The sequence below is a fragment of the Danio rerio genome, chromosome 18 (genome assembly GCF_052040795.2).
Source record: "Danio rerio strain M-AB ecotype USA chromosome 18, GRCz13ab, whole genome shotgun sequence".
In the NCBI taxonomy this organism is placed as follows: domain Eukaryota; kingdom Metazoa; phylum Chordata; class Actinopteri; order Cypriniformes; family Danionidae; genus Danio; species Danio rerio.
Window position 1 is genome coordinate 28,913,495 of NC_141038.1, and position 19,663 is coordinate 28,933,157.

General features: G+C 32.6%; 1 protein-coding gene and 1 long non-coding RNA gene across 2 annotated transcripts in view; one reads left to right on the forward strand and one right to left on the reverse strand.

Annotated features, from left to right (window-relative positions):
- The window catches only part of LOC147832840 (uncharacterized), a 418,098-nt gene that overhangs the window by 294,246 nt on the left and 104,189 nt on the right, over positions 1–19,663 (reverse strand). The window lies entirely within an intron of this gene.
- Positions 1,452–19,126, forward strand: cd81b (CD81 molecule b). The gene is given in 8 exon segments (NM_001003735.1): positions 1,452–1,542; positions 3,265–3,379; positions 13,411–13,508; positions 15,545–15,619; positions 16,280–16,393; positions 16,481–16,582; positions 18,317–18,400; positions 18,495–19,126. Coding segments are annotated over 8 exon segments (717 nt in total). The 5' UTR covers positions 1,452–1,476; the 3' UTR covers positions 18,558–19,126.

Genomic DNA, 19,663 nt, shown 5'->3' on the forward strand with positions numbered 1-19,663 from the left:
GTTCATTGTATAATTATTTTATGAAGAACAAACTGACACAGATGTTTATTTTGCGTTATTATCTTGTGGCGTAGTGTTTTATTGTTTTACTGGCCATTTTAAGTCTTTTTTCATATTACACATAGGCTATAGGCCAGTGGTTCTCAAACTTTTTTCATCAAGTACCACCTCAGAAAAAAATTGTCTCTCCAAGTACCACCAAAATGAGCAGTATTGAAATACAGTAGCGTAGTAGGCCCAGTAAAGATGCTACAACTCTGCACATAAAAAAACATGGCAAATTAGCCTTAAATATAGGCTATATGTCATAAATGGCATATTATATACATGTTTTTTTATAAATTTTAATATATATATATAGCACTTACATGACATATTTCATTCCTCCGTGTACCACTAGAAGGAAGCCAGCGTACCACTAGTGGTACATGTACCAGAGTTCGAGAACCACTGCTATAGGCCACTAGTCAGCACATTCTTTTAATTTATTTCATTCTTACCTTTTCACTTTACATCAGTTTCTTGGTACGGTAGTTTAGGTGCTTAAAATAAAGAATAAATAGCTTAATATCTTCAGAATGCTAGCTTGATATTTTTATAGTCGGCCTAGCCTAGCAGATTATTTTAGTGTTCAAAAACTGTAGGCTATGTGTGTGTGTGTTAGGCATGAGACGATAACCGTTTTCAAGGTATACCGGGATTTGAAAAGTTTTAAAACTGCCAAGATTTTCTGTAATACATTACTAAGGTATGTGTATGATTTTTTAATTTGCATTTTTTTTAGGACAACCGTATCTCCAGCAGAAAAAAATATCCAAAGATGCCGTTTTAAATTGTAAAGAAAACAGTGTTTTTGAAACTAATGAAGACAGCAGAAGTCAATTAATCTTATGAATTATTTAGCCTGACAATTAGCCTACAATTCCAAATATTATAAATATTTCAAAAAACAAAATATATAGTTTTAAAGGGCAATTTATTTATTTTTTTTACAGAAATTTAAAAAGAATATATCTAGAGCAGTGAGCACAATACCGTGATACCCTAAAACTATTATTATACCGTCAGAATCTTATACCGGCCCATGCCTAGTGTGTGTGTGTGTGTGTGTGCGAGTGTGTGTGTGTGTGTGTGTGTGTGTGTGTGTGTGTGTGATACTGTGATAATAGTTAAAAAGACTACAAATAAAATAAACATAATAAAACATAAATGATGAGTCTTTTACCAACTTATGTAAATTTCGATTTGTCATGCATTGCCATTTAATCAATTAAAACCAGGTTTTTATATGTTAATGTGGGGCAGAGCTTGGCAGGAGGATCCCTCAGTTTTTTTCTGCCTCAGTGAGTTTATATAAACACATGAGCTCGTGGGCAGTTTCAGAGAGCCGGACTGCCTCACATCCCCTTATATCCATCTTTGGAGCTGAGCCTCGATCCTCTTCCTCCAGACCAGCATCACTCACCACATCAAACCATGGCTGTAACAGGCTGCTCTCAGTGCATTAAATATATGCTCTTCTTCTTAAACTTCATTTTCTGGGTGAGTCCATTTGTTTACCAGCATGATTTGTTTTTATTTTTCACTTATAGCCTACAAATATCATACATCGTTGCTTCAGAAATGTTCAATTTTATGTTATAAAATTTGAAATATTTACAGTATTATGTCAAACTTTAATCTGTAATTTTATAATGACACAATTTAGGAAATAACCTAGTAAACAATTTAAATTTCCATGAGGTCAGTGAATCCCAGGGTGTTCATTTAAGCCACAGAAGTATTCAGAGTAGGAAACAATAAGTGCCTTTCTGAAAGTTCTTCTTGGAGGTCTATTGACTCTGTAAACAATCGACCCATCTGAAGTAATTAGATGTGCTTTTCCTCACACTTTTTCTCACAGTTAGAGTTTAACTTCTAGACCTTCAAAACACAGCCTGGAATAAATTAATGGCAGTGTTATAGAGAAGTGGGTGTTCATACTATTTTATAAAACTTATGGTCTACATTTTTTCTTCTCGATTGCAGTTTTTTAAGTAGTGTAGTCACTGTTTGTCTTGTATGTGTTCTTAGACTTGAAGAAAATGTGTGTCGGAGGCTCCAGAGAGGGCTAGCTGTGGTTTTGCTTTATTTTTACTCTCTATAATTATGACCTTGTATTTATAAATGGGAATATAAAAAAACAAAAAAAAAACAAAAAATGTCCCACGTACATTGGTAATATGGTATAGGCTACATTTTATTATATAATTCGATATAATACGCTGTAAAAAATGATTTGGGACAACATGAAGGAATTAAGTTAACTTATTAGTTTTTGCTAATTTAAGTGGGTTGAATATAAAGCAATTGAGTTTTCCCAAAACCTTAAAAATTATGTTGTTTCAGCTCATTTTAAAAAAGTAGTTTGCACAAATAGCAAACATAATTTTTGAGTGCATTATTACCATATAAACAGACTTTTAAAGTGTATTCTATGTACTTTATATTTTAGCATCTATTTCTATAGCATTTATTGTATTGTCTGGTAACAGAATTTCAGACATTTTATAATAAATATTTACTATCTGCAAGTTCTCTCTTTATTGAAACACCAGGAAGGTTCAGAACAATGAAATCACAAAGCTAATTATGACTTTTAAGGAAAGTCTAATTAGCATTTAGCAGCAAGACAAATGATTTGGAATAACATTCATTACTAAAAATAAATAATGTTTACCCCAACAAAAACTGACAGTGAAATTGGAACAACTCTACTGACTCATCTTACCAAAAGTATACTTTACCATGCAGCAAATTGAAATGTATGTTTTGACTATATAGTATACTTGCGTTGCATGAGAATGATATTGTTTGATATCATATCTACTGCGCCAATCCTGAAGCCTCTTGAGATGCGTATTGTTTCCCGTCATTGTACTTTACGCACTGCCAACACCAAAATATATCTGCCTGACTTCCACAATTCTCTGAGTGAAGCTGCTGCTTCCTGCTCCGCCAATTGCAAAAAAATAAACAAACAAACGGTATCACAGAGGACTGGCTCTCAGTGCTGAACAGGACCCCCACCCCTTCTTTGTGCGTGAATAACACTAAACCTGTCAGATGTTTCTTCCCCAAACGCAGGAAGAAATGACCTCAGGAGTGACCTCCGGAAAAAGAATTGAAGCAAACATTTCTGGGCGATGACATCTGTTGAAGGTTCTAATCAGTCATTTAATGGAGAATTTTTGCTAAGATATTTCTGTTTTTCTTTGTTGCTAGCTGGCTGGTGGTGTGATTTTGGGTGTAGCTCTATGGCTTCGTCACGACAGTCAAACCAGCAACCTCCTCATGCTCCAGTTTGAAGGAAATCAAGCACCGGGAACTTTTTATATCAGTAAGAGACTTCTGCTCACATGCTAAATTTGGCCAAAGGCCCGTTCACTACAATGACCATAACTGCTCTAATGATAAAGATATAGTTTTATGAAACACTCTGAATTGAATGGAATAGCAGTCTATGCCTAAATCAGTAATGGCACACAGAAACAATATTGCTTCTATAGGTTTTATGATACTGGTGTCAAACTGATATATTTAAAGTGGTACCAGTACCTAGAAATTGCAAAAAATAAATGATAAATAAGAGCCCCAAAACAAAATTGGAAGACTTTTATTAATTAAAAAAAAATCTTGCACAACATATTATATATATATAAGTATTATCCTTTTAATCTCTGCAGACCTGGTATTGGGTTCAAAATTATATCATCATTCACTTCCTTTAACTTGTAAAGGTTTTTGTTGGGTGTGTTGGTTCAGTTTCTTTCCTGCAGACATTTATCACTTTGACATTCATTTTACTAAACAGATTGGGCTCAATTTGTGTTAGATTGGTCTATTTGTGCTGATCCAAATAGATTATTTTATTTACCATGTACAATATCAAAATATGAATATAGGTAATACATTGTAGTGCATTTGAACAAAACAGATTTATTAAACAGAAATATTCATCAAAATAATATTTTAGTCATAAATATCTTTAGAAATAGAAAGATAATACATTTAAATTCAAACTAAATATTGCAAAATGTTACAAAAATGTACAAACTACAAAATATCAAACATATATATATATATATATATATATATATATATATATATATATATATATATATATATATATATATATATATATATATATATATATATATATATATATATATTTAATTTGTTTTATTTTTATTGAATATTTTCCCCTAATATATACATTTGGGTGCAATTTTTTTTTTTTTTTACTGTAATCTTAACTTAATTTGATAGATTACCTCAGATTTGGCTTCAGTACTGACTAAACTATTGTATATGCACAAATATAATATTTAAATGAACATTTTCAAGCAACTTTAACAGTTAGAAGAGAATCAAAACTGTCAAAGTGAAATTTGCATCTGCTCACCTAATTTTCATTCAACTTTCTTTCAACCATTTTTAAAACTGAATTGTCAGTCACAAATGTTTTAGAAAATGTTCATTCATTTGCTAAGCTATTTATTATTATGTCTGCTTTTAAAACAACTATTTGTAAAATAAAGAAAACAAATGAAACACTCTTGCCGACTTAACTCTACCGGTTACACAGACATGAGAAATGCATCCATATAGAAATGCCTACTTATACACTGTAAAAAAATCCTGGGGTTCTCAAATTTTTAAGCTGACTCAATTTAATCTAATGAGTCCATTAAACTTTATGAATATTTATTAAATATTATGTTAAACTGACTTAAAACAGTTTGCGTAACTAAAATTAAGTTAGAACATAATTAACTTCGTTTAGTAAGTTACAATGAACTAAAAGCATATGCTGTCATGACTAAATGATGTTAAATGAATACTGTAAGTCACTTTGTAATATACATATCTTATGTGTATATAAATATAATATATATATATAAAAGGATTATGTCTCCCAAAAATTTGAATTCGGTTATTAACTACTCACCCTCATGTTGTTTTAAATCCTTGAAACTCATCTGCAGAACACACATGAAGATATATTAGATGAAATCTGAGGGCTCTCTTATTAAAAGTCTGATTAAAATTCTGAAAATGAACAAAAAACATTTAAAAACAATCCATGTGACTTCAATAATTCAACTGTAATCTTATAAAGCTTAAAAAAATCCCAAACTGTTGCCATTAGAGTTAGCAGCGCAACCACACTAGAGCTGTATTGGCCTATATATACAACATAATATATATTATGTTCCAGCACTGCTATCATGCACTGGAGTGAACACAAATATAGTTACTATTATAGTTACTGTCATAGTAACAATGTTGGCTTAATAAGACATGGAAGTTGGCTTCTTTGAATAATTTTGAGTGATTAAATGCAATTATAAAAGCAATCTTTATAGCTGTATGAGTGAAACCAACAGCTCCTTCATGCCTCAAAATGCGCCGATTTAAAATGTTAACTACAGTCTAGTTCCAATTACCCAGCCTTGTTATTTAAACCAGCCACCCAAAGCCTGCCATCATAACCCTCTGAAAATAACTTTTCCTATTCATTTCCAGTCTAAATGCTCACTTCTGCATAATGTTGTTAATTATATCCTTTTACATTATAATTTATACCCTGAACATTTATTTAGTCTATGCAAAGTTATATTTCAGATTTTGCCTTGATCATCATCATTTGATTTAGCGTGTTCTTCATCATCATTGGGGTCTTACTTAACACTTTATTGATGTTTGTTTCTATTACATGAATTATTGTTTAGGGATATGAAGTTGTATGAAGTAATTAGCAGCATATTTAAAATGATTTGTGAAATTATTAGAATAAATTACAATTATCGTAGTTTTGTTGATTTTTCTTCCAATGAAATCACCTAAATTAAAGACTGAACAACTAAAGGATATACAGAAAACATGTATCATTTAATTAAATATAACATAAATAAATTTAAATAAATCAAAATAAAATAAAAGTCTAAATATGTTAATAAATTAAAATAGAAAATAGAAAAATAAATAAATAGACCTTTCTTTAATTTTATGTTATAACAGTAATGGTAATGCGAACAGTAAAATGTTTATTTTTATAGTATTATTTTATCTTATTTATTATTATCATTTATTAGTTTATTTTAATGTGATAATAAAATTATTATGATAACATATTTGCATTGATATACTGCTATTTCTGCTACTACTATTACTACTATCAATAATAATAATAATAATAATAATAATAATAATAATAATAATAAGTATTAATTTTTAATTAATTAATTCGAGTTTGCATGTTCGCGTTCATGTGGGTTTCCTCCGGCTTGTCTGGTTTACCCCACAGTCTGAAGACATGCGGTACAGGTGAATTGGGTAGGCTAAATTGTCCGTAGTGTATGGGTGTGAATGAGTGTGTATGGATGTTTCCCAGAGATGGGTTGCGGCTGGAAGGGCATCCGCTGCGTAGAACATGTGCTGGATAGGTTGGCGGTTCATTCCGCTGTGGTGACCCCGGATTAATAAAGGGACCAAGCTGAAAAGAAAATGAATGAATGAATAAAATAATTATACAACTATTAAAATATTCAGTGATCAAAAATATTCTCATCTTGTTGATTCTGTGGATGTTATAATAGTTTCTTAATATACATTATCAGGAAGCCTTTGCAGCACAATGTTTGAGAAACAATTAGTCCTGAAATAGAGGAGTAGGTCTCCTCAAAAGACAGAAACAGGAAACTGGCTCTAAACGGGACCCTGAGAAAGGCCACTAAGACACTTCTGTGCGCACATGTAGATCTGAACAACTGTTCGGCAGCAGCACAGTATAATTATGTAAGATATTTGATTCTATTTGACCTGCGGTGCGGTCAGATGTAATTTACTTTTATTTCCTTTGATTAAAAATTTTCATTATACATATCATATTACATATCATGCAGCTTTGCATAAAAAAAAGCATTGTGCTGCTTGATTTCTTATCAGAGGTTACTACCTGTATGTCAAAGTACACTGAGGGAAACAAAGAGAAACTAAAGCGCTTCCTTTTAACCCATTAAAGCCTCCTGTATCATATTGAAAAAGGACTCTAAATGAAAATAAACTTAACTTTTTGAAATATTCTCTTCTGCATTAATAAAATTTTTAGTATTAGAAAAATCACACTAAAATATATTTATCAAAAGGTGCTAGGTTTGGGTCGCAAAGTAAAACTGAGCTGTTTTTTATTTATTTTCATTCTAAGGGGTAATAAAAAGTCTCTATCAGACTTTTGTTTTGTTTGAAAGCAGTTTGAAAATATAAAAACTGAGAAGTATTGAAAGCTTCTTAATGTGAAATACTGAGAAAATGTGTGTTTACAGAGAGGGAAGATTTTAGTGGTTCACCAACTGGGATTGAAAGAGAAGTTCGGAAGTCAGAAGTGTATTTTGGACAAACAAGGATAAAGACTATGTAGTGTTATTTTATATTTGATTATTCAATTTCCGTTATTTAAATACTGTTAGACTGCCTGGAAAACCATAAATCACTGTTGTTGTTTTTTTCTTTGCTTTGTTGTATTTATCTATGCTTGTGATTTGTTTTAGTTATATGCATGATTCACTTCTCTACAGAATTATTTGAGTCAGTCTAAATTATGGAATTATTTACAAATAGAGCTATTCAAGTGATCTAGTAAAATTTTATAAATATCCCAATATATAAATCACAGGAAAACTCAGTTTCGCAATGTCAGCTTTTACTAAAGCCATGCAGCCCAAAAAATGGGTCTTCCAAGGCAAAAAACAAATGGAGGAAAATTATAGCTGTCGTTCATAGCATTTCAAGTAAGGGATAATGTAACTTCAGCTCATTGTTTGCGCTAAATAAACCCAGACTTTATGTTAAAGACAGTTTTGCGAAAACAACCAGTTAGATGTTCATTATCATGCTTATTATAGAGACTTGCAAATGTAAGCAATCAGAGACAAAACATTGATCTGAGCTGTAATTATGGATCTTTTTTACTAAAACATAATCTGGCTGCACTGTAAAAACATTATTTAAAAACAAAAATAAAATAACGGCCATTAAATTACAGAAATTTACTGCAAAATAACAACCGCTAATATACAGAAATTTACTGTAAAATAACAGATGTTAAAATACAGAAATTTACTTTAAAATAACAGACGTTAAATTGCAGAAATTTGCTGTAATATAATAGACGCCACCAAAAAACATAAAATAACTGAATTTTTTTACGTTTACATTTTACATTTAAGATGGCCCCAAACAGTCAAATCATGTGAAGTTGATCTTTATTGTCAATGGTACATATAAAAAGAAGAGTGTTTTTGCAGGTGGTTTGTCAGACCCACTCACCTGTGTGAAGCAAACTCCTAAATTCACAAAGTTTTTTCTAGAGATATGGAGTGATTGTAAAGAAGTGTCTTGTGCAATTGTGCAAACTGAGGTAAATGTTTGGGAAAGTGACATAAGTAAAAGAGTGTGTACAGGGGGTTTGCCACTCACCTATGTGAGGTACACCCAACAACAGAGGAGTATATGATAAAGATATGAGTGTATTCACCTCATTTCAAGATGATTAAAGTATGCGGATAATCCTGTATTATTAGTTGCATAGGATGTTATCTAGTAATAAAGTACCCTGATATGGTGAGACTGACAAATCAGAATGAAGTATTCCAGAGAGCTGTGTAATAATAAGCAAAATAAACATGTACTATTGTTTTATATGGCTCTAGTAAAGAGTCATGAGAGACATGATGTAAAAGCTTGCCTATGGAGTTGCTCATAAAACACACAGATGTAGTCTTGTAGATGTAGTCATGTCGCCGTGCCTGTGTTTTCTTTAATAACACTCCATTCTGCAGTTTTCACATGAAGTAGAATCTACTGACACACCCACCGTAGCTTTTAAAAGAACCAAGGAAAGACTAAAAAGTTACCACAGGGTGTGTTCATATACTCCACCCATATGTGCACATACATGCGTTCACACACACACACTGGTATTTACACACTGAACCACAGCAGATGTACACAGAGAGTTCAGTGGCACGAGGTCAGCATGTTGTGGGCATTGGCGTCGAGTTTGCACCCATTAATTTTTGTGGAAACCATTGGGTTGTCTCTCTTCACTCACATAAGTACATGGAAGAACCGAAGCTCCGCCTGCTCCTTTTTATAGCAGTAACAACCTTTTCTGATTAAAGAAGATGGGGTTGTTGGTCTGGCCCACCCAAAGAAAGAAGAGAGAGATGAAGAGCTCCTGGACATCAGTGTAATTGAAAAAGCCCTGTTCATGTGCCCGTGACACCACTAATTAGAACGAGCAGCGCTTGGGTTTCGCTCAAGCACTGGTTAAACAACCCTAAAAATATGTTCAAGCTCTGCCGCTCCAGCAAATCATTATAGCTTAGAGAGGAATCTGGTTGGAGAAAACTCTCTGAATCCTAAATATAGTTTTTTTTAAACAGAGAGCGGATTTTCTACTGCAGGGATGAAATACATTTACATTCCTACATTTGGCAGAAGCTTCTATTCAGAGCAGCTTACATTGCTATGAAGGTACACATTATCAGTTCTTGCTTTTTTGGAGGTATCAAAACCACAACCTTGGGATTACATGCTTTACAATTGGTCTATTTTGCAATCATTTAAAAACGGCAATCATTAACTTTTTTTGCTGTTTAAGACAAAAGATATTTTGAACAATGAGAAGTAGCCATTGACATGAAATCTATAGCCGTTGTATCTACCATCCCAGCAGACACACAACATCATAAGATGTTAGATTTGATTTTGGTCTGCAGCATTTTAGGACAATGTTAATTCGATGTCCAACAACAACATGAAATGACATTGATATTTGGTTGATTTTTGGTTGTGTTGGAAAGTGACCAAAATTCAACGTTGAGCCAATATCTTAAACCAACATCATATTGACGTCAATACTGACATTTATTCGTCAGGTATGGCTACTAAAATCCAATGTCTGATAGACATTATATTGTAACGTCCACACAACGTCAAGCTGTAACCAAATTAGAAGTTGATATTTTGTTGTTTTTAGGTTGCTTTGGAATGTAACCAAAATGTAACATCTGTCTGACTTTATTTTCCTTTCCAAACAAAACTGGGATATATATATATATATATATATATATATATATATATATATATATATATATATAAAATTATTATTATTATTATTATTATTTATTTTATTTTTTTTACTTAGAGAAGCAAACTTTATTTGTTTATTAATTTGTTCATTCAGTGGGTAGTGCATTCGCCGTTTAATGGTTCGAGCCTCGGCTGGATCAGTTGGCGTTTTTGTGTGGAGTTTGCATGTTCTTCCTGTTTGGTGTGGGTTTCCTCCAGGAGCTCCAGTTTAAAGACATACAGTAAAGGTGAATTGGGTAAGCTAAATTGTCCTTAGTAAACGTGTGTGAATGAGTGTGTGTGGATGTTTCCCAGTGATTGGTTGCTGCTGGAAGGGCGACCACTTCGTAAAACATGTGCTGGATAAGTTGGCAGTTCATTCCGCTTTGGTAACACTGGATTAATAAAGGGATTAATAATTATTTGAATTTAAAAAAGTAATCCAGCAGTTGGGTTAGTCCCCATTACATTCTGAAATGGGTTGCAATAACCCAGCATTTTTAGAGTATATTTATTTATTACAGTTTTAATTTTTATTATATATAAGTGTGTCTTTCATAAAAAAAAAACACTTAAAAACAGTTCTCCCAAAAATTAAAATGCTCTTACATTTTACTCACATTTAAGTGGTTTTAAACTTTTATGAATTTCTTTCTTCCGCTGCAAACAAGACAAAATATTCTGAAGATTTTTGGAAAAGGCAGCCATTGTGTTTGCATGGGTTTGCTCTGGGTGCTCCTGTTTTCCTCACAGTTCAAAGACGTATGCTATAGGTAAATTGGATAAACTAAATTGGCATTAGTGTATGAGTTTGTGTGTGTAAATGTGAGAGTCTATGGGTGCTTCCCAGTACTGGGTTGCGGCTGGAAGGCGTCCACTGTGTAAAACATATGTCGGAATAGCTGGTGGCTCCAATTGTCCACTGTGGCAACCTCTGAATAGAGACTAAGCCGAAGGAAAATGAAAGGACGATTTAGGTAATATAATTTTTAAAACTCATATTCATTCATTCATTCATTCATTTTCTTTTCGGCTTAGTCCCTTTATTAATTCAGGGTTGCCACAGCAGAATGAACTGCCAACTTGTCCAGCATGTTTTTACGCAGCGGATGCCCTTCTTGCTGTGAGGCGACAGCACTGCCTAGTGCGCCACTACATCCCCCTAAAGCTCATATTCTAGAATATACATTTTATTGTTGTGTTGCCAGTGCATCTTGGTTTTCTGCGTTGGAGCTACAGTGTTACTGTTTTATATTTTATATAAGTGCCAATATTGAAATTGCACAAATACTGCACACAATATTTGATTTAATATGATATGATATGATATTATATGGTATAATATATGATACTATATGACATATTGTTATACAATATGATTTTATTATTTAATTATATGATACAATATGATACAATATGACATGATTACAGTATTATTACAGCAGGTTAATTCTAGCTTAAACTCGAGATAAGACTTTATCTTCAAGACAAATAACTGTCAAAAACAAAATCCATTGTTTCCTTAACACTAATTTCAGTTGTTTCATAACTAATCCAGCTTGGTGTTAAAAGGTCTGCTTTAATCTACATTAATGCAATTGTATCTTAGAAAATATAACCGCTTATTAGACGCCAACAAAACAATTTTTTAAAGATATATTTTTGGTTCAGAAACTATATTACTTAACAATTGGTTACAAGATTTATGTTTTTGGATATCTGAGTTTTCAGCTGGACAGATAAACACTAATTTGCATTAATACAAAACACTCATGATAACAGAAAATGGATTTACAAACACAAACTCCATAAACCTTGTAGAAGCTAGTAGTAGTATTGATTGTTTCCTTAGAAAGTCTTAATCAGAATTTATTGGGAAGGCAAAAAACAAATGTTGTTCATAGACAGGTTTGTTTTCAGATGCTGTTGTGGGAGTCTTGCTCTTGCTCTGCTATGTGGACGGTTCCTGTTTAGACTAGATCTTCCCATGCCTGTTTATAGTTTGAACAGTCAAGTGCTCTTTTACCTATAAGACTGAGCCTGCGCTTTCACTCACCCTCTGCTATTTTGTTGTGTTTATTCTGCCATGGCAAGTCAGACAGGAAAATACACATTAGCTTTTTGTTTAGCTTTTGGTTCTGAATTTCATAATAATGACATGAAGATATGAAAGAGAGGAAATTGATCATATTTGAGTTACAGAAAAAGGAAAATGAGTCAGATGTAAAAGATCTTTTACTTTAAATGTATTTAATCTATTCATTTACCTATCATTCATTTTTTTTTTATCGTCAGTGTATATCGTAGCCCAAATACTCCCGGATCTTACATGTGTTTTGAGTAACATGTTTTATTTTTAAAGTGTTGATATTTGTCTTCAAATTTCCAAATGCGAATTTTATCCTTCAGAGCATTTATTTGAAGGAAATGACAAGGGGTCAGTAAAAATATTCTATATTCTGAAATAATAATAAAAAAAATACTTGAATTCTCTGGATTTATGATTTAAGATTTTGTGTTTTAGGAAGACATCTGAAAACAAATGTTGCAAACTAATCCCGACATTGTAAATCCATGTGTCTAAAATATTTAAAACACATTTTATACTATGCCTATAATGCATAGCAGACATACTGTATTTATAACATTTATATATTTTGTTATATTTTTGTTTAGACAACACAATATCAATATTTAACATCAGAAGATTTAAGAAAGCAATATTTGGTGCAGTAACCCTAATTTTTAATCTTAACAAATAAAATTATATTTTTCAAAAGGTCTCTTATTTTTCCTCCATAGATGTATATATATTTGTGTCTTTGTGTAAAATTTCTTAAATTGTTTTCAATATTTAGGGTATGAAAATATTGAATATTATATATTGAGCAGTTTCCTGGAAAAATGCTCTAAATAATATTATTCTTATTTGAAGCTGACCTATTGATAAAGAGAATATATATATATAATAACTCTGAAGTTTTTTTTTATTTATCTTTCAGAGCTGTAGATTTATGACTAATTTGTCCACGTATTGTAGTTTTTCAACAGAGTTTTGAGGCTTCTACATGCTGCACATATGCCCTCTGGTGGATATCCATTAATATGTTATATCTACAGCTCACAGCATTTGTTTATAAAAAAATGAAAAGGATCACTGGAGTCCTTTAGAAAGTGTTTTTGTGCAATAAATGGGAATGTCTTGCTCATGTATAATTTGTGTTGCTCTTTCAGGTGTGTATGTCCTCATAGCGATCGGTGCCATCATGATGTTTGTGGGTTTCCTCGGCTGTTATGGAGCTATTCAGGAATCTCAGTGTCTTTTAGGAACGGTGGGTTCATGCTATTTTATTTTTTTTTTCATGTTTCCTTCATGATTCACAACTTTTTTAGGAGACCCTGTTGTTACTAAATCCCATCCTGTATAACAGGAATAATATTAATTTACATTTTAACACATGACTTAAATAAACTATAAAAATCGTCTATTTATTTATACATTTAACAATTATTTATAATTTTTAATTAATTGCTTTGTTAAATGACATATACAAACCATCAATTTTATTTAAATAAACACAATTAAATATATCTATTTATTTGTCTAATATTTGTTCATTTTATTTCTAACTGGCACTCCTGTTCCCCCGTACAGATCGCCCAAACATTTAAGAGGTGTTTTGTTAATTAAATAAATAAAATAATTTTATGAATTAAATAAATTTGATTAATTCAATTAATATACAGTTGAAGTCAGAATTAACAGCCTCTCTGAATTATTAGTTTATTTTGTTCCCCAATTTCTGTTTAACGTTGAGAAGATTTCTTCAACACATTTCTAAACATAATAGTTTTAATAATTCATTTCTAATAATAATTTATTTTACCTTTGCCATGATGATAGTAAATAATATTTTACTAGATATTTTTCAAGACACTTCTATACAGCTTAAAGAGACATTTAAAGACTTAACTAAGTTAATTAGGTTAACTAGGCTGGTTATGGTAATTAGGCAAGTTATTGTATAACAGTGGTTTGTTTTGTAGACTATTGAAAAAATTTGCTTAAAGGGGCTAATAATTTTGTCCCTAAAATGTTTTTTTTTTAATTAATAACTGCTTTTATTCTAGCTGAAATAAAACAAATAAGACTTTCTCTAGAAGAAAAAATATTATCAGACTTACTGTGAAAATGTCCTTGCTCTGTTAAACATAATTTGGGAAATATTTAAAAAAGAAAAAAAAAGATTCAAAGGGGGGCTAATAATTCTGACTTCAACTGTATGTGTATATATAGTACTAAACCCTTAAGGTGCACTCCTTAAAAATATTTTTTGGCCCACATTTTGTATTGAATAATATACTGACACAACTCTAATAAAAAGTAATAAGAAATAAAAAAATAATGAAAACCTATGGATAAAAGGTCAACCAGTTAGTTGTTATGCATGTTAAAGGATTAAAATAATGTTATATAAATATGAATATACAACAGGCGAAGCGGTGGCGCAGTAGGTAGTGCTGTCGCCTCACAGCAAGAAGGTCGCTGGGTCGCTGGTTCGAACCTTGGCTCAGTTGGCGTCTCTGTGTGGAGTTTGCACGGAGTTTGGAGTTTGGAGTTTGGAAGGGAGTTTCCCTGCTATGCGTGGGTTTTCTCCGGGTGCTCCGGTTTCCCCCACAGTCCAAAGACATGCGGTAGAGTTGGGTAGGCTAAATTGTCCGTAGTGTATGAGTGTGTGTGTGAATGTGTGTGTGGATGTTTCCCAGGGATGGGTTGCGGCTGGAAGGGCAACCGCTGCGTAGAAACTTGCTGGATAAGTTGGCGGTTCATTCCGCTGTGGCGACCCCGGATTAATAAAGGGACTAAGCCGACAAGAAAATGAATGAATGAATCAATATACAACATGCAACAAGTTTCCCAGAGATGTGTTGCGGCTGGTAGGGCATCTGCTGCGTAAAAACTTGCTGGATAAGTTGGTGGTTCATTCTGCTGTGGCAGATAAATAAAGGTACTAAGCAGACAAGAAAATGAATGAATGAATGAACATGTAACATGACAAGGCAAAGTAGTTAAAACAAATAAAATGCTAGTCACTACTCTGAATATCAGGTTTCAAAATTATATTATATATAGGAAATTTAGATGCTATTCATGTCAAGGTTTTGGCTGGAAAACATAGCACATGGAGGCAGAATTTTATTTGTAACCAAATAAGCTAGAAAGCTAATTCGCTTAATGTTATTTCTTGCTGAAATCTTGTTGTTTGGATGTTTAGCATAAGGAAAAACTACACAGTTACAGTACTTAACATCTTCACAGTTCAGTATTTCTTCTTTCATCACAGTTTTATCTTTATTTCTCCCTCAGTTTTTCACATGTTTAGTGATCCTCTTCGCCTGTGAGGTGGCTGCAGGAATATGGGGCTTTATAAACAGAGACACAGTAAGAGTCCAGATACAATCAGCTATATATAAAAAAGACTAGGAGAGCTCTTGAAAATTCTGTTTCTCTGGATTTATAAAGTATGTGTTGTAGTAAATTAAATTGTTTAATTTAAATTAATACATTATTTGTTTCATATATAACAGGTCTAAAAATATTTTTTTCCAAATTTGAAATAAAAAGGGGGTCATTCACATTTTTATTCTCTCAGAAAATAACTTTGGTCAGAATATATTTATATAATTATATATATATATATATATATATATATATATATATATATATATATATATATATATATATATATATATATATATATATATATATTTTTTTTTTTTTTTTACTTGTTACTGGATGAAATATTGCTTTCTTAACTTTCCAAAAGTTGAAACAATTGGTATTGTGTTGTCTAAACATAAATAAACATGCATATTCAGTTAAAAATTAATACAAACTTGAGCAAAAATGCTCAAAATGAATACATTTTAATTTTAAATGAGCAATAAACATCCTTAGTAGAATAAAACTCAAAAACATGACAACAAATCTTAAATCCAGAGAAACCGAAAATGTTATTTCCTCCTATATACAGTAGCTGTACAGTATATACACTTTCAAGATTTCATTTTAAACCTGTCACTTCTCATTTCATCCATCCAGATCTCCACTGAGCTTATTAATTTCTATGACGCTGCATACATTAAAGCTGTAGATCCAGTGGATACGACATCCAGACAGACAGCATCTAAAGTTCTGGAGGTCTTCCATGACAATGTGAGTTGCTGGAATTAATTATTTCTCTCTTTAAATCTGTGTTTTGGATGGTTGATCCTCTTATTCGCATTCTCTCTTCATATCTAGCTTGATTGCTGTGGTAAAGGGGATGATAATGACCTTTTCAAAGTTGTCCAGACCTCTCTGTGTCCCAAGAAGACTTTTCCACTTGATCCACTCATCTCTCAGGTATCTGCTGTAGCTTGAAAGATGGCATGAAACTGAAGTCATAATAGTTTTTTCTTCCCTGTTTTGAGGCACATCTGAGAGAAAATCTTCTTAAATGTGAAGAGTTGTTGACAAATTATAATGTGCATAGGTTTAACTTTTGTGATACTAATAATATATAGAAAAATAAAATTGCGAATTTCATTTCAGTTCAGCCTGAATATTCGTATATTTAAACATTATCAATATATTAAAAATAAAATAAATAAATAAATATATACACATAATATATACATACATACATTTTATTTTTAGTTCAACAAATGTATTATTCACTTGTTTGTTCGTACGTTTGTCATACTTTTCACTACCCCCACAACAGCCACCAGAAGTGCGCACACACACACACACACACACACACACACACACACACACACACACACACACACACACACACACACGCACACACACACACACACACACACACACACACACACACACTATATATATATTTTCAAGCTGAAAATCATGAGTTATGGAGAAGAAGAGGAAAGGCCAAATGTAGATGATTTTACCTGGAGAATTACTGTATGACAATTTTAAATTGTAATAGGAAGTGTTGCCAAACATTATGATTTTTTTTGTATTCCGTTTAGCACTTTTTAATTTTTTTGTCAGGTCCTGGATCCAGTTAAGGTAGCTGGCAATGATTTTCCCCCCTCTGAAGTAATAAAAACTTTTTTGCAATGATCAAAAAAGGCAAGAGCATTTGACTGTGACGATGACAAGGACACATTTGTCCAAAAGAAATAAGCAAACAAACAGACAGAGACACAGACATAAACACACACACACACACACACACACACAGTTGTGATGTAATGTAATGTACTGTGTATTTACATAATGCATTTATCTTTTATGACCATACCACACAAAGCGCTTCACAATCAGGGGTGTCTTTCCACACCACCACCAGTATGCAGCATCCACTTGGATGATGCGACGGCAACCACAGGACAAAGGCGCTAGTGCGCTCACCACACACCAGCTATAAGGGGAGTTGAAAGGCAGTGATAAAGGCAATTCAGTAAATGGGGATGATTGGGAGGCCATGATCTATATGGGCCGATGTAGGGAATTTGGCGAGGACGCCGGGGTTACACCCATAATCTTTTACGAGAAGTGCCATGGGATTTTAAATTACCACAGAAGGTCAGGACCTTGGTTTACCGTTTCATCGGAAAGACGGTACTCACTAACAGTATGGTGTCCCCTTAACTATGCTGGGGCATTAGGACTCACACAGACCACAGGTTAAGCCCCCCCTGCTGGCCTTACTAACACCACTTCCGACAGCAACATAGTTTTCCCATGTGGTCTCCCATCTAGGTACTGACCGGACTCAGCCTTGTTTAGCTCCAGTGAGTAACCAGTATTGGGCTGCAGAATGATATGGCTGTGTCTAATAATAGATGCAATGTTTCTACTGTACAGTCTATATTCTATACCCCTCTACCCCTTAATCCAACCTTCACATGGAACAATCTGCATTTTTACTTTTTCATAATACTTCATCCTGTGTGATTTATTAGCCGTTTTTCTCATAAGGTTAAGTTTTACTGGTTTTGCTATACTTATGGGGACAGTTGGTCCCCACAGAAATACATGGTACGCACATAAACACACACAACCGTGGATTTGATTTAGAATGCAAAATAATTTTATTATATTTTTTGATGTTGTGCACTTCAGAGCTGCCACGTGAAGCTAAGAAACCTGTTCTCTGAGAAGCTTCATGTGATTGGACTGGCTGCTCTAGTTATTGCTGTCATTATGGTAAGAATAATACACACACATACAGACCTGTACTAAGAATATATACTCATATCCTTTCAAATGATTATGCGCTTAATTTCTCTCTACTGTGCAGGTTTTTGAGATGATCTTCACCATGGTCCTGTGCTGTGCGATCCGCAATGCTCCTGCGTACTGAGTTGGTGAATAATGACCAGGCTAATAAATGATGTTTGATGTATTTTTTTCTAGTGGTGGTCAAAAGGCCATTTCACTTCTGCATTGCCTCTCTCGTTTTAAGTTCAGGTGTCCAAACGCTGAACATTGATCCCTGTGTTTGTAGAGTGGACTGTCATTGTGAATGTGCCAGAATACACACCAAGGGCTTTTAATAATTAACCAATAGCCAACATCAGAGAGGAGGGATAATGTGATTGATGGATAGCATTGCGTTTGTGTTGTATTGTTTTATGTTTATTTAATCATTTTATTAAATCTTTACTGGTTTACTTTAATTATCTGTTCTTCAACTTTTAGTAATAATTTTAGTGTGTTTGTTTATTTGTAAAGTAAATCAATGTAATGTTAATAGAGATGGATTTCAGCAGCCCCTAATGATGGTGTCATAAGAATCTAAACCCATATGAAGCAAATGAAGTAATACATAACCTGTTGAGTACCTGCTGTATTTTTTATTTTGTAGAACATTGACTTGATTTCTAATAAACCTTTTAATAAATTTTAATTAATAAATAAAGGTTTAATAAAGAGAAGTGTGTGATTTACTTTTATTTGGTAGAAACAAAGATCAGATCTACTTAGCTATAGCAAGATAGACCAATAGTATCTGGATGCAGCCTTTATGATGCAAGCTGAGATTGTATCAGAGATGTCAGAAACAATGCACTTAATGAAGCTAGTGACATCACTGTGAATGGATAGATAGATAGATAGATAGATAGATAGATAGATAGATAGATAGATAGATAGATAGATAGATAGATAGATAGATAGATAGATAGATAGATAGATAGATAGATAGATAGATAGATCCATGACAGACGATAGATAGATAGATAGATAGATAGATAGATAGATAGATAGATAGATAGATAGATAGATAGATAGATAGATAAATAGATAGATAGATAGATAGATAGATAGATAGATAGATAGATAGATAGATAGATAGATAGATAGATAGATAGATAGATAGATAGATAGATAGATAGATAGATCCATGACAGACGATAGATAGATAGATAGATAGATAGATAGATAGATAGATAGATAGATAGATAGATA